The sequence below is a fragment of the Acanthopagrus latus genome, chromosome 3, assembly GCF_904848185.1.
Source record: "Acanthopagrus latus isolate v.2019 chromosome 3, fAcaLat1.1, whole genome shotgun sequence".
In the NCBI taxonomy this organism is placed as follows: Eukaryota; Metazoa; Chordata; class Actinopteri; order Spariformes; family Sparidae; genus Acanthopagrus; species Acanthopagrus latus.
The window spans coordinates 909,175-924,015 of NC_051041.1; the positions used below are offsets into that span (position 1 = coordinate 909,175).

The 14,841-nt window shown below is 41.5% G+C and overlaps 3 protein-coding genes and 1 long non-coding RNA gene across 8 annotated transcripts in view; 2 read left to right on the forward strand and 2 right to left on the reverse strand.

The window, feature by feature from the left end:
- Positions 1-7,462, reverse strand: part of LOC119017301 (zinc finger protein 501-like) — a 108,126-nt gene extending 100,664 nt beyond the window's left edge. The window contains exons 1-2 of one of the 2 annotated variants that reach the window (XM_037093945.1): positions 6,878-7,279; positions 5,113-6,170 (exon numbers count right to left, since the gene is read on the reverse strand). In XM_037093945.1, coding sequence (XP_036949840.1) covers positions 5,332-6,170; positions 6,878-7,049 — 1,011 coding nt within the window. In that variant the 5' untranslated portion in view covers positions 7,050-7,279 and the 3' untranslated portion in view covers positions 5,113-5,331. Of the gene's footprint in view, positions 1-5,112; positions 6,171-6,877 lie in introns of those variants that run through there. The other variant, XM_037093944.1, reaches the window with a different exon arrangement.
- LOC119017296 (gastrula zinc finger protein XlCGF8.2DB-like) lies at positions 1-10,404 on the forward strand. 2 transcript variants are annotated; one of them, XM_037093930.1, is made up of 3 exons: positions 1-468; positions 1,626-1,702; positions 8,835-10,404. In XM_037093930.1, exons 1-3 carry the CDS (start codon positions 297-299, stop codon positions 9,867-9,869), a joined length of 1,284 nt encoding a protein of 427 aa, XP_036949825.1. In that variant the 5' UTR covers positions 1-296; the 3' UTR covers positions 9,870-10,404. The 2 variants fall into 2 exon arrangements, with proteins under 2 accessions (XP_036949825.1, XP_036949826.1); XM_037093931.1 differs by lacking the exons at positions 1-468; positions 1,626-1,702 and adding an exon at positions 7,822-8,219 and having other exon boundaries at positions 8,773-10,404.
- LOC119017307 (zinc finger and SCAN domain-containing protein 31-like) lies at positions 7,628-14,070 on the forward strand. 2 transcript variants are annotated; one of them, XM_037093950.1, is made up of 3 exons: positions 7,628-7,825; positions 11,412-11,681; positions 12,322-14,070. In XM_037093950.1, the coding sequence occupies exons 2-3, from the start codon at positions 11,642-11,644 to the stop codon at positions 13,389-13,391; spliced, it is 1,110 nt and encodes a 369-aa protein (XP_036949845.1). In that variant the 5' UTR covers positions 7,628-7,825; positions 11,412-11,641; the 3' UTR covers positions 13,392-14,070. The 2 variants fall into 2 exon arrangements, with proteins under 2 accessions (XP_036949845.1, XP_036949847.1); XM_037093952.1 differs by lacking the exon at positions 7,628-7,825 and adding an exon at positions 11,196-11,350 and having other exon boundaries at positions 11,592-11,681.
- LOC119017334 overlaps positions 13,868-14,841 on the reverse strand; it is a 1,570-nt gene continuing 596 nt past the window's right edge. For both annotated transcript variants that reach the window (XR_005074402.1, XR_005074401.1), the window contains exons 3-5: positions 14,370-14,430; positions 14,128-14,239; positions 13,868-14,025 (exon numbers count right to left, since the gene is read on the reverse strand). This is a non-coding gene — a long non-coding RNA (uncharacterized LOC119017334). The remainder of the gene's footprint in view (positions 14,026-14,127; positions 14,240-14,369; positions 14,431-14,841) is intronic.

Here is a 14,841-nt window from a genome sequence, read left to right on the forward strand (position 1 = left end):
GACGGTAACAGGAAGTAGTCGGAGAGGGAACTCGGTCGCACGGAGCTGGTCGGAGAAGTTTCGACAGAGAACAAACTGTTTTACGGATCTTAAATCTCAGCATAGACTCTGATCTGTTCACTTTATTTTAACGGCTGAATTATCTGCTGCTTTCATTCGGAGCTAATGAAGCTAACTTAGCTTGTTAGCCGGAAATAGACGGAGCCGAGCGGACTGTGAACACAGCGCACATCAGAGTGAGCAGACAGTTTTTAACGGAGTGTTTCTGGAGGGAAAGTTCGTGTGAGTCAGTGAAAATGTCTAAAGTCCAAACGCTGAGAGTTGTTGTGAAGCAGCGACTAACTGCGGCTGCTGAAGAGATATTTGAGCTGTTTGAAAGAACGATAGCAGAGTACGAGGAGGAACTGTGTCGACACCGGAAACTACTGGACGCTGTTACCGAGCCTCAGGTCCAGTTACACAGAACAGGTCGGTTCTGTTTACTTGTTATTCTCACTTTACCAGCAGAGAACGGTATGTGAGACTGTTGGGTGGGTGGTGAATATGCAAATATAATCCTGCTGGGCTGGTTTTACACGTACTGCCCTGAATGTGTTCATTCACTGACAGCGCTAACTTAACACCGTTAGTAAAGAATCTATACATTCTGTTGTATGTTATGTTGGGATGTCGTCATATAGACGATAAGGACACGCGGGACTGTTGCGATATGAAAGCAAAGTAATCAGTCTAAATTTCTGCCTATATTCAACTCAAATTTAATGAAAGAACCTAAGCTAACGTGGCTAATGTTAGCCCATTCTGACTAATCAATAACAGAAACTTACTGACAGATTGTCTTTATTAAGAGAGCACAGCGAGCCCTTTCATTAGATTTGACTTGTTAATACATAATGTCGAGACATCAGTAGTGGAATATACATAAAAAACATGTCTTATACTGTAGTAGTAGTAGTATCACATATAATCTGTGTGTGTTATTAACATTAACACAGCCTCTGCTCCTGGAGGTCTGTCCAGTGGACACACTGGTAAACCAAACTCCATTCAGAAAACAGCTGTTTTAAAGTCAGGTCTCTCTTTTTTTTTTTAAAGAGTTAAACTGTAGTTTCAACTTTACAAAGGTTCTTTTTTAATTTGGCAGGTGTACAGTGGTGATAAAGTGACAGAAGTGTAAAGAGTGTCAAACTCAACAGAGTCATCCTGAACTGTGATGCAGACAGACTGTGAAGAAATGAACTCAACTCACCTCCCAGTTCATGTCATATACTTACATGAAACACCTCATGCTGAAACTTCTATTAAATTAATCTGACCTTGTGAAATCCTTCAGCTGTACTCCGGATAGAAGTTTCAAAATCAGTGTTTTTCTCGAAAAGCCCTGACATGAACTGGGAAAAAGTTTTCAGTTTTAGATGAGTTTGTAGGAGTAAGAGCTCACAAACACGCAGTAATACAAACAGTATTCATGCAGTACATAGATGTTAAAGTAGTCTGAAGGTAAAGTGACATTTAGTGTCGGTTCAGTGAGAGGAAATTATCAAAGTGCAGAATGTCTTCACACATTTTAGAAAGTAGCCGTGCTGGTGGTTGAAATGTTAACAGGAAATCTTTCTTCTTCACAGACGTCCAGCAGCTGTTGGAGAGTGAAGAAGAGGATCCTCCTGAGCAGCAGGAGAGGAGCTCCAGTCTGGACCAGCAGGACCCACCAGAGCCGCCACACATTAAAGAGGAACAGGAGGAGCTGTGGACCCGTCAGAAGGGAGAGCAGCTTCCAGGGCTGGAGGAGGCTGATATCAAGTTCACACTCACTCCTGTGAGGAGTGAAGAAGATGATGAGAGACAGACTGAACAGATGGAGACAGAAGCTGATGGAGAGGACTATGGAGGATCAGAACCAGACAGGCACTCAGATCCAGAAAGATATTTACAACCAGTTACTGATGATGAGACTTCACACCCCTCTGAACCCGAGACTGATCACAGCACTGATTGGGAGACCAGGAAACCTCAGGTCCATTCTGAGGAACGAGGTTCCACCTGCTCAGTTTGTAAAAGAAAATTTCCACGCAGATCTCATGTTGTGAAGCACATGAGAACCCACACAGGGGAGAAACCATTCAGTTGCTCATTTTGTGGCAAAAGGTTTTCACAAAAGGAACATCTGGCTCGACACTTTGTTGTCCACACAGGGGAGAAACCGTTCAGTTGTTCTCTCTGTGGCGCAAGATTCACACAACGCTCAAATTTAGCTTCACACTTACAAGTTCATCGAGGTGGTAAACCTCACGCCTGCTCTGTTTGTAAAGCGCGTTTCACTCTTAGAAGGAATCTAAGTGTACACATGAGACTACACAGGGAAGAGAAACCATTCAGTTGTTCAGTTTGTGGTAGAAAGTTTGCACGACATGGAACTCTGAGACGACACTCGACTACACACACACAGGAGAAACGATACAGCTGCAGCGTTTGTAACAAAAGCTTCACTCGGCTTTATACCAGCAAAATACACAAGTGTGTTGGTGAGAGCAGCCAGAATTCATGAAGTGGCAGAGATGTTTGCATGTTAGCATCAAAATCTCTATATTTAAAACAGTAAGAAGTCTCAACACAACATGAAACTTTGCTGGTAGCATCACCAGGGTCTCTGCACATGAACACCAGCACTGAGAACATCGTTGTGTACACAGAGTTACTAAAAAGAAAGTTTTTGAACAGCTCATGTTAGCAGTTGTTTACCTGTCTTACATGAGGCTCCTTTTTCAACTTCAAGGTAAATATTGTTTTTCACTAATGACAAAACAACAAATTATCCTGTATTTATATGGAACTAAGCTTTAGCAGCGTTCCACCTTAACTGTCCTCCAGGTTACGTCTCATTCTGAGGTCGACTCTTCTCCACTGGCAGGACGGCGGCGAGCGGAACAAGCTGCTGCTAACATGAGCTGTTCAAAAACTTTAATTTTTAGTAACTCTGTGTCCTCAGACAATGTTGTCAGTGCTGGTGTTCATGTGTAGAGACCCTGGTGATGCTACCAGCACAGTTTCACGTTGTGTCCAGACTTCTTACTGTTTTAAAAACAGAGATTTTGTGCCTGTAGCACTCCCACTGAAAAAGAGTTTGACCTGAAAACGAAAATACGGTAAATCTTAAAAGTGGTGCTTTCCATGTAATTATGCCTCTAAACAAAGGTTTGACTCATACATTCACAAAAAGAACGAGAGTTTCACTTTAACACTGTGATACAGATGATAAAAGAGGACGTGCTTCTTCTTTTATCTCATGTGATGTTGGGTGTAGGGATGTCTGCCGATACCGAGTTCTGATCCGATCAGCCTTTTTTAAAATTTTGTTGAAACAAAGTAAATACTTTCATATGGCTTCTGTCTTATTCTGCATATGTTGTTCCAACATTGGCCTCCACTTTCCTTATGTTAGCAGGTGAGTGTGTGACGCTGAAGTGCCTCCATATCATCCACTGCTTTCTACATATTCCTTCCGTTGTCATGTAAAATGATGCTTGTCTGTCTCACAGCGTTCAGCATCTTCTTGCCTGCCTGTTTTACATGCTCTGCTGTATGTAATGTGATGTAATGCAGAGATGGATCGGGACATCTCTAACAGAAACCGGGTGTTATGTACCAGATTATTAATACTGCAGTATTGATAACCTCCAAAGTTAACAGTCATTTTATCCATTCATTTTATGTTTTATCTGTGTTTTATTATCATGCTGTCGCAGATGGAGGAAGTCTGAGACTGACTGATGTCTCTGTTCTTCTTTCTTACTAAACTTGATATTTTAAGTCTGTTTCCACTGAGAGTTTTGAGTTTATTGTGTTCTTTTGTATTGTACTTTGTTCCAGCATGACTGAAATACTGAAGGCAACACTTGATTCACTGATCAGTTAAATCAATTTGCTTCAGTCTCTCAAGCTGTTTTTAAGTTCTGTTTGTATTTGTTTCTACATTTCTTTATGGTATCACGTGTATTTCACTCAAAATGTATTTAAATGGTTCCAAAAGCATTTTCTGTCTCCTACCCAGCATTAAGCTCAACATGTGTTGTTAGAAAACGTTTCTGAAACATCTCGAGGTGCTTTGTGTAAAACCTGCTGTTACTCTGGATGATAAAGCTTCAGATTAAACTCTCCGAACATCAGAACGAATGTTTCTTTAGTTTCTGACTTGAAACTGAAATGATGTTTATTTTTCTGCTTCAGTCAAGAGAAGGCACACAACATGGAGGACCTGTGTTCTGGTTTAACTGATAACACACCAGAAACACTTTATTTAGAGGAAATCCACCTCATTACAGGTTTAACATGATTTTAAACACTAAAAACACTGTACGATTTCTGCCTGAAAATGTCTAGAAACCAAATTCTTTGAAGAGAAATCTGTAATTCTACTCACTGTAATGTGCTTTCTGCTGATCATATAACTTAATAAGGGACACAGAAATATATTAAATGTATTTATTCTCTACGGTGTGAAAAACACAAGTGCTGCTGGAATACCTGCTGTATGACTGGTTCATAATAATAATCTTTAAATAGCAAATTTTAAAAACAGTTTCTTCTTTCTGCTTCTTTCACCCTGTGAGGATTCAGGGTCAAACGTCACATGATGATGTAATTACACAGTCTGACCACTGCGAGAGAGTTGGCTTCAGAGTCGTTCTTCCTGTGGGTCTCGCAAGAAACTTTAAAAAAGAGGAAAGAGTCCTGACATCACTGAGTGTCTGAACAACTGACATGATTTACAGGACTGATAACTCATGTGACCACACGTTCTGTGAACAGGAATGTGTGAGAGTCCATACAGCATGTTGGCTTTTAGTGTTTCTCCATCATCTCCTGCAGACTTCAATACAGCCGGCACCACAGTGACCCGTCCTTCTTCTTCAGGTTCCTCAGAGATTTGAGGCTCGCTCACTTTCCTTCTGGTCATATGTTAAAAATGGACAGGATAATGTGGTTGCAGGAAAAATATGATACAGTGAAGACAACCTTTGACCTCTGGTACAGAATATCAGTTTCACAGAATCAACACATCACACATTTATAATTATAATTATGTATCTGTCACAATGACTCTGAGAACAGAAGGTTTGGTCAAACGAACACTTTATTGTAATGGCACAAAATGTCCTAACAGACATGAAACTGGATGTAAACTTGAAATATTATATTGACTATGTTAGAATTCGCTACTATCAATGAACAAACATACGTGGTGCAATAATCATCAACTTTAAAGGTGCAGTATGTAAGAAGTGTCCAGCTGTTGAAGCTGCTGAACGCTCAACACAAACAGGCAGCAGCACATCACAGCGGCTGTGCACGAGGCGGTTTGGACTTGGAGCTCGTAGCAACAGAATCATGTTGGTGTTTATACCTCAAGTGTTCAATCAACCGGTGTCTGGAACTGAAAGGTCTTCTACAAACTGAGCACGTGTGAGGGTTTTCTCCTGTATGAAGTCTGAAGTGAACGCTCAGAGACGACCTCTGTGTGTATTTCTTACCACAGACGGAACAACTAAATGGTTTCTCCCCCGTGTGGACGACTTCGTGTTGTTTCAGATGATGACTTCGTGAAAATCCTTTACCACAAACTGAGCAACAGAACCGTTTCTTCTCCCCTGTGTGGGTTCTCATGTGATTCACAAAATGGAATTTGTCTGAAAAGGTTTTTTTACAAACCGAGCAGCTGGAGTCTTTTTCCTGCATCTCCCAGTCACTGCTGTCATCAGTCTCTGGTTCAGAGCCGCTGTCCTCAGTCCTGGTTTCAGGGCAGTGTGACGTCTCATCATCATCATCAGTAACAGGTTTTAAATATCTATATGGATCTGAGGTCCGGTCTGGTTCTGGTCCTCCACAGTCCTCTCCATCAGCTTCTGTCTCCATCTGTTCAGTCTGTCTCTGATGAAGCTGTGAGGACTGAGGTTCCTCTTCATCATCTTCTTCACTCCTCACAGGAGTGAAGGTGAACTTGATATCAGCCTCCTCCAGCCCTGGAAGCTGCTCTCCCTCCTGACGGGTCCAGAGTTCCTCCTGTTCCTCTTTAATGTGTGGCGGCTCTGGTGGTTCCTCCTGGTCCAGACTGGAGCTCCTCTCCTGCTGCTCAGGAGGATCCTCTTCTTCACTCTCCAACAGCTGCTGGACGTCTGTGAAGAAGAAAGATTTCCTGTTAACATTTCAACCACCAGCACGGCTACTTTCTAAAATGTGTGAAGACATTCTGCACTTTGATAATTTCCTCTCACTGAACCGACACTAAATGTCACTTTACCTTCAGACTACTTTAACATCTATGTACTGCATGAATACTGTTTGTATTACTGCGTGTTTGCAAACTCAACAAAAATCCAAAACTTTTTTACAGTTCATGTCAGGGCTTTTCTTGAAAAACACTGATGTTGGAACTTCTATCCGGAGTACAGCTGAAGGATTTCACAAGGTCAGATTAATTTAATAGAAGTTTCAACATGAGTTGTTTTAAGTAAATCTCTGACATGAACTGGGAGGTTGAATGGAGTTTGGTTTACCAGTGTGTCCACTGGACAGACCTCCAGGAGCAGAGGCTGTGTTAATGTTAATAACACACACACACACACACACACACACACACACACACACACACACATTATATGTAATACTACTACCACAGTATTATACATGTTTCTATGCATATTCCACTGTTGATGTCTTGACATTATGTATTAAATCTCATTTTCACTTCTTTTCTTTTCATACAAGTTGTCTGAACAGTGTTGGTGGATCAGAGAGCTCCAACTTCACTGTGTCTGTTGTGAATGTGACAATAAAGAAGTAATAAAGTGTAAAGTGAGAAGAAGAAGTAAACAGAACCGACCTGTTCTGTGTAACTGGACCTGAGGCTCGGTAACAGCGTCCAGTAGTTTCCGGTGTCGACACAGTTCCTCCTCGTACTCTGCTATCGTTCTTTCAAACAGCTCAAATATCTCTTCAGCAGCCGCAGTTAGTCGCTGCTTCACAACAACTCTCAGCGTTTGGACTTTAGACATTTTCACTGACTCACACGAACTTTCCCTCCAGAAACACTCCGTTAAAAACTGTCTGCTCACTCTGATGTGCGCAGGACAGCAGCAGATGATTCAGCTGTTAAAATAAAGTTAACAGAACAGTTTGTTCTGAGATTTAAGGTCCGTAACACAGTTTGTTCTCTGTCAAAACTTCACCGACCAGCTCTGTGCAACCACGTGATGTTTCCTTCCTGTTGGTATTTTCTTCTTCGTCTATAACTTCAGCTTCCCTCATTTAGCCTCACTGCCTCCTGCTGCTTCCGTCCGTCTACTGATTTACCTTTTATTCATTTATTTATTTTTCTGATTTACCTTTTTACAGTCTGCTCAGTATTGTTCCTGCTAGCAAGAGAGGCTAACTAAGTTTAGCATTTCCCCTGATTTTGTACAACTTTATTTAAACTGTTCCAAATATTCTTATTCTTCTTCTTCTTCTTCTTCTTCTTCTTCTTCTTCTCAATTGTTAAATAATAAACAGAAGAAGTCAATACGACACACTCCCGTCCAGCAGGTGGCGGTAACCATAACGGTTACAGCCCGTTACAATAAACAAAAGAAGAAGAAGTGGCACCGGAAGTGATTGTAGCTACCGCGGCTAACATGCTAACCTCTTCTATCACCTTCCACATCAGTTACTGTAAAACATAGTGAACCACCAGAGCCTGTGTGTACAGACACACTCGTGTAGGTGGACTTTGTGTGAAACTTCGGGATGTTTTCCCCCAAGACGTGTCTCCTGTTAGCTCATAATGCTAAAGGTAGTTAGCCTAGCTTGCTAGCTGGAATTGGACCTTTACAGAACTTGACCACAAAGCGCTAACAATTAGCTTCAATGGAGACCAGACTGCTTGTCCCCGACCCGAGATGTCCGTGTGTCCAGATAAACCCGAAGAGCAGACGGTTATAATTAATAGTTTTACAGATCTGAATTATCTACGAAGCTAATGAGGCTAACGTAGCGTGCTTGCTGGGAACAGACGGACGCGACAGTAATGTCATTCAGCAGCTGGACCTAAGTCAGTCTGGAGGAAAAGTGTCTGTAAATGTTGATTAATCATTTAAAACTCGACTAACTGCGGCTGCTGAAGAGAATCTGAGCCGTGTGAAGGAAGATGACGGAGAACGAGGAGGGACATAAACTACAGGACTCAGGTTTGCATGTTTTTAATGTAATAATAGTGATGTAAATGATAATAATAAGCGAACTCAACTGGAGTCAAATTTGCTTGTTTGTGTACACATAGTTGGCCAATAAAGCTCCTTATTATTACAGTTTTTATGAGTTGTGCTGTTACTCAAAGTATTAATGTTACTTTATGTATTGAGTCCTTTTCAAAAATAAGTATTTAAACCTGTCATTATATTATTATTGAGTTACTGATGGTTGTAAAGCTTATTGCAGAGAACAGAAAGTCAGAAATGATTCAGACAACTGTCAATTCACTGAAGACATCTTATATTTACAATATTAATGAGATAATAATACAGACCGTCTCCACCACTGCATGAACAAGCTGGTCCAAAATAAGGTCCCACGACACTGTTTTAACCTAGAGAGGTGGCAGGGTCCGCCACACATAAACACAGCAAACAGTATAAAATGGAGGTGTGTGAATCGACCTGAACATAACATCAGCAGTGTGATCGGTCCTGCTGGATGTAAGTTAGTGAAACAGTGATATTTGTATTTCTTTGTTCTCCACAGACGTCCAGCAGCTGTTGGTGATTAAAGAAGAGGTGGAGTGGAGCTCCAGTCTGGACCAGCAGGACCCACCAGAGCTGCCACACATTAAAGAGGAACAGGAGGAACTCTGGACCCGTCAGGAGGGAGAACAACTTCCAGGGCTGGAGGAGGCTGATATCAAGTTCACATTCACTCCTGTCCCTGTGAAGAGTGAAGAAGATGATGAAGAGGAACCTCAGTCCTCACAGCTTCACCAAATCAAAACTGAAGAGTTCAGAGATGGAGAACATTTGAAAACAGAAGCTGAAGGAGAGGACTGTGGAGGACCAGAACCAGTCAAGGACTCAGATCCAGACAGTCATTTACAACCAGCTGATGAGGACAAGACGTCACACTCCTCTGAACCTGAGACTGATGACAGCTGGGACTGGGAGGACACCAGAGAACCTCGGTCAGGTTTAAAGCGTCTGCAAAACAATGAAGAACCTGTAGGTGACGTGAAATGTAATGTTGGAGGGAAACCTTTTAGTTGCACTGTCTGTGGTAAAAGATACCCGCGGAGGAACTCCTTAAACGATCATATGAAACTTCATTCTGAAGGAAAACGCTTTGGCTGCTCAGTCTGTACAAAAACATTTCAATGGAGAGCAGGACTGGAGAGGCACATGAGGATCCACACAGGGGAGAAACCGTTTAGCTGCTGCTTCTGTGGGCTGGAATTTGCCCAGAATTCAAGTTTGATCTCTCACCTGAGAGTTCATACAGGAGAGAAACCTTTCAAATGCTCAATTTGTAAAGCACAATTCCGTGTCTCGTGTAATTTGTCCAAACACATGAGATCGCATTCTGGAGACAAACCCTTCAGCTGTTCGGTGTGTGGTAAGAGATTCGCACAGCGTGAAACTCTGAGACGACATTCGAGCGTCCACACGGGGGAGAAACCATTCACTTGTTCAGTTTGTGGAAAAACATTTGCACGGCCAGAAAATCTGAGGCGACATTCAACCGTCCACACGGGGGAGAGACCGTTCAGCTGCAGCATTTGTGAGAAAAGATTCACTCAGCTGGCAGTGATGCAAAAACACAAGTGTGTCGGTGAGAGCAGCCAGAACAAATGAAGCCACTGAGATGATTTTTTTTTTCTTTTTTCTTTTTATCAGTCGGATTGAAGCAATAAAGACCCGAACAGTGAGACACTAAACTGTGATACAGCCTCAAATATCATTATTGTAATAATTCTGTTTTTAATCGTGTCAACTTCACTTCATCGTTTTTCACAGCAGCTTTTGAAACTTGTGTATTTAAATTGCCTCCAAGTGACGCCTGGAGACGTTGTATCAGTGAGCTGCACTTGCTCTTCCTGCCAACACTGAGTCTTAATCCGATTCCTGCGCTTTAAAAACTGTGATGTGTGCAGTAAAAACACTTTTTGAAAATAAAAATGCTGAAAACATTTCACTTAAACGAAAAACACAATCTGTCCAGAGGTGTGCAGGTTTCTAATTGTGTGTCTTTGTCAGCAAACCTCATGTGCGGGTCCAAACCAGCAGTGTTTCTGTCCGTCCCTCACTATTGTCTGACCTCCTGTCTGAGGTCATCAGCTCCGAGCCCGTCACTTTCTACTGAAGAATAAAACCTCAGAGTCAAACACGATTGGATTCATTGTTGTGTTCTTTAATTACACAGAGAGTACACTTACTCACTCACTGTACTTTAACTTCAAGTCAGTATTGTACAAATCACTCCACAACATTTATTTCATCATGTCAGTACCTATTGTACCTGAATAACCTCACCAGACGTCCAGCAGGTGGCAGCAGACTCTCACTGAACTTCATTTAGAAACTGGAACATTTCAGCTGATATATTTTATTTTTATTCATCAGGTTCTAATCAGAAACAAACGTTGAGAAGTCTTTAAAACATCCTTAATGTGTCCAGTAAATCAGGATTATAGAGTCATTAATAATGTCTGAACTTGATGAAGGAAACTTTACATGTCCTGATGTTTTGCAGAGGACTTAATGGACATGAATTTATTTTTAAATGTATTATTTATGGTTCAACAGAAGAAGAACACGATACACATCATACAGTATCTTGTGGAGGAAATACAGTTAGTACAAAACTGACTAAACAATAATCCACTTAGATGAAGAGAAGGTCAAATAAAATAATATAGAATAAAATAAGAGGGATTCATGTGAAAGGAGGTGTAGAGCTCCACCTCAAATTAGGATCTTTAAAAAAATAAAATTAGAACTAACTCAGCCACTGGTTAAATCATATGAGTGATTTAAAAACTATAGAATTAATGAGTTTTTTCTTTTGTTTCTCTTTAATTATTCATTTAGTTATAACTTTATTTCCCCTCTGATGTAAAACAGTCGTTGGACAGCAGCTCACACTACATCCTCCACTCCAGCAGGTGGCGGTAAACACGTCAGGACTGACTGTTACAGCCCGCTCCAAGAATCAAAAGAAGAAGAAGTGGCACCGGAAGTGACTGTAGCTACCGCAGCTAACATGCTAACCTCTTCTGTCACTTTTCACGTCAGTTACAGAGTAAAGCAGAGCCTGTGTGTACAGACACACCTGTGTAGGTGGACTTTCTGTGAAACTTCGGGATGTTTTCCCCCTGTTAGCTCATAATGCTAAAGGCAGTTAGCCTAGCTTGCTAGCTGGAATTGGACGGATACTGAACTCGTCCAAACAGTTAACTTAAATGGAGACCAGGCTGTTTGTCACCTGTCGGTTATAATTAAACATCTGAATTATCTGTTTGTGTCCTGCGAAGCTAATGAAGCTAAATTGTCTGTAAATGTTAATTAAACACTTAGTACTCAACTAACTGCGGCTGCTGAAGAGAATCTGAGCTGTTTGAAGGAAGATGACGGAGAAGGAGGACGAACATAAACTACAAAACACAGGTTTGTATGTTTTTAATGTTAAAAAAAAAAACAAAAACATACTACTAAATATACAACCGAACCTTATGGACATTAAAACTGTTAAACTGTTTGACATGACACTTTTATTTACTAGCAACAATAATAAACATAGCACAAAAAGTAAGGAAATTTGTGTTTAGTAGATGATTTCTTTGTTGTAATGATGCTTCATGGTAATAGATCTTATACCATTGGCCTGTTTATTTCCCTTTTACATGGTAACACATTTGTAAGGAACATGTATTTGTGGGATGAGCAGCAGAGATGTTTGTGTGTTGCACCATAAAAACATTTGCTAAATGTTTTTGTTCTTCAGTTTGTTTTATAGACCAACCGTGAGAAAAAACACAGGCACAACCGATCAGTGTCAGACAAACACTGAATATACAGTTTGTTCTTTGTTTGGGATTATTCAATACGCAAATTTCAGCTATCAGAATTGGTATTGGGAAGGGAAACACAACATCCCAACATCTCTACTTTTTTTAGTAATTAGTTTGCTGACATTATTAGGTGACCCAGAGGTGAATTGACCTGGACATAAAATCAGCAGTGTGATCGGTCCTGCTGGATGTAAGTTAGTGAAACAGTGATGTTTGTATTTCTTTGTTCTCCACAGACGTCCAGCAGCTGTTGGTGATTAAAGAAAAGGTGGAGTGGAGCTCCAGTCTGGACCAGCAGGACCCACCAGAGCTGCCACACATTAAAGAGGAACAGGAGGAACTGTGGACCCGTCAGGAGGGAGAGCAGCTTCCAGGGCTGGAGGAGGCTGATACCAGGTTCACACTCAGTCCTGTCACTGTGAAGAGTGAAGAAGATGAGGAGGAACTTCAGTCCTCACAGCTTCACCAAATCAAAACTGAAGAGTTCAGAGATGGAGAGCTTTTGAAAACAGAAGCTGAAGGAGAGGACTGTGGAGGACCAGAACCAGTCAAGGACTCAGATCCAGACAGTCATTTACAACCAGCTGATGAGGACAAGACGTCACACTCCTCTGAACCTGAGACTGATGACAGCTGGGACTGGGAGGACACCAGAGAACCTCGGTCAGGTTTAAAGCGTCTGCAAAACAATGAAGAACCTGTAGGTGACGTGAAATGTAATGTTGGAGGGAAACCTTTTAATTGCACCATTTCTGGTAAAAGATACCCGCAGAGGAACTCCTTAAACGATCATATGAAACTTCATTCTCAAAGTAAAGGATTCAGCTGCTCAGTCTGTAAAAAAATGTTTCCATGTTCCAGCTGTGAGCACCGGCCCTGCTTCAGTGGTCAGATGGTGTCTGCTCCAAGAACCGGCACGCCACGTTTGACTCATCAGGATCGGGCCTGTGCGATGGGGAAACTTCAAGCTGGTGTTCCGCAAAACCAGGTTGCTGCATTATTGGGAGTGAGCCCGAGTACCATCTCCAAACTGAAGGCCAAGTTCCGTTTGACGGGGGACGTCATAGACAGGCCGAGAAGTGGGCGTCCCAAGAAGACGACCCCCCAAGAAGACCGTTTCCTTACGCTGTCAGCTCGTAGGAACCGCTGGCAGTCTTCTACAGATTTACAGTCAAAGTTTGCTGGGCGATATGGCCGACGACTTTCTGCACAGACAATCCGGAACAGACTGCACGCAGCCGATCTCCGGTCTCACAGGGCTGCCAGGAGGCCGACGGCGACCGCCCGACACCGTCAGGCCCGCTGAACGATCGTATGAAACCTCATCCTGAAGGAAAACAGTTCAGCTGCTCAGTCTGTAAAAAAAGGTTTCAGTGGCGAGCAGGACTCGAGAGTCACACGAGGATCCACACAGGAGAGAAACCGTTCAGCTGCTGCTTCTGTGGGCTGGAATTCACACAAAACTCCAGTTTGACCTCACACCTGAGAGCTCATACAGCAGAGAAACCTTTCAAATGCTCAGTTCGTAAAACAAGATGTAATTTGTCCAAACACATGAGATCACATGCTGGAGACATGGACCAGTAGGTCTGAACCAACAAGGACCTGAACAGTTCTAGACAGTGATAAGCCTCTGAAATAAGTTGTGCCTCATCTTTTCAGCTCAGTTGAAGCCACGTGATCAACTTAGTTATGTTTTCATTCGTGTTTACATCACTTTATTGTTTTTCAGTCCAGCTTTTGAAAGTTGTCAGTTCAGATTGTCTGGACATGTTCAAATACTTTTTTTTTTTTTTTTTTTTTTTTTTCAGATTCCTGTGCTTTAAAAAATGCCATGTGAATGCTGTCATTGCTTGATCTGGTTCAGGTTAAATCCTTTTGTACAACATGAACTTTGCTGGAGAATCCTTGAAGTCTTGTGCTGTTTTGGGCCACTTGTGCTGTAAAAAATTTTTGTAAATAAATTACAGCTTTTTCAGAATAAATGATCTGTGTTGATGAATCACATTTTATCATATCAGAGCATTAACCTGTGTACCCACCCGGGGTATAGGACACACTTGTGGTGCCGGTATCAGAACAGTCCAATCCTTCAGCTCCGGGTCGGTCGGGACACATGCCGTGAGAATCATCATCATCATCGACTCTGATCAGCTGATTTCAAAAAACCAAAACAAGATGTAAACTTGAGTCATTTATACTTTAAATCCTTTCACTCATTTGCTAAAATTTAAAAATAGTTCAGAACTTGTTTCATTACAACAGGATGTTTTTAGTTCTATACCTGAATAACTTCTGCAGACGTCCAGCAGGAGGCAGCAGACTCTCAGTGTATTTATCAGGTCCTGATAGGAAACAAACACTGAGAAGTCTTTAAACATCCTTAATGTGTCCAGTAAATCAGGATTATTGACTCATTAATAATGTCCGAGCTCGATGAAGGAAACTTTACATGTCCTGATGTTTTGCAGTGAACCTAATGGACACTGAGTGACTTTTAAATGCATTATTTATGACTCATTACTGAATCAATAATGTACAAACACACATTACAAAGTTAATGACCTCTTAGTGGAAAAAGGTTTCTTACTGACTCATACTTCAGGTTTAAAGTAACATAAATATAATGTCAATTATAAAATGTGTGTTTCAACATTAAAGCTGTGATATCTGACATTTATACACTTATAATAATACTTTAAGTAGATTTAGTTGTTCAGTGGATTCATATGAAATGATCATTTAGTTTAAACTTG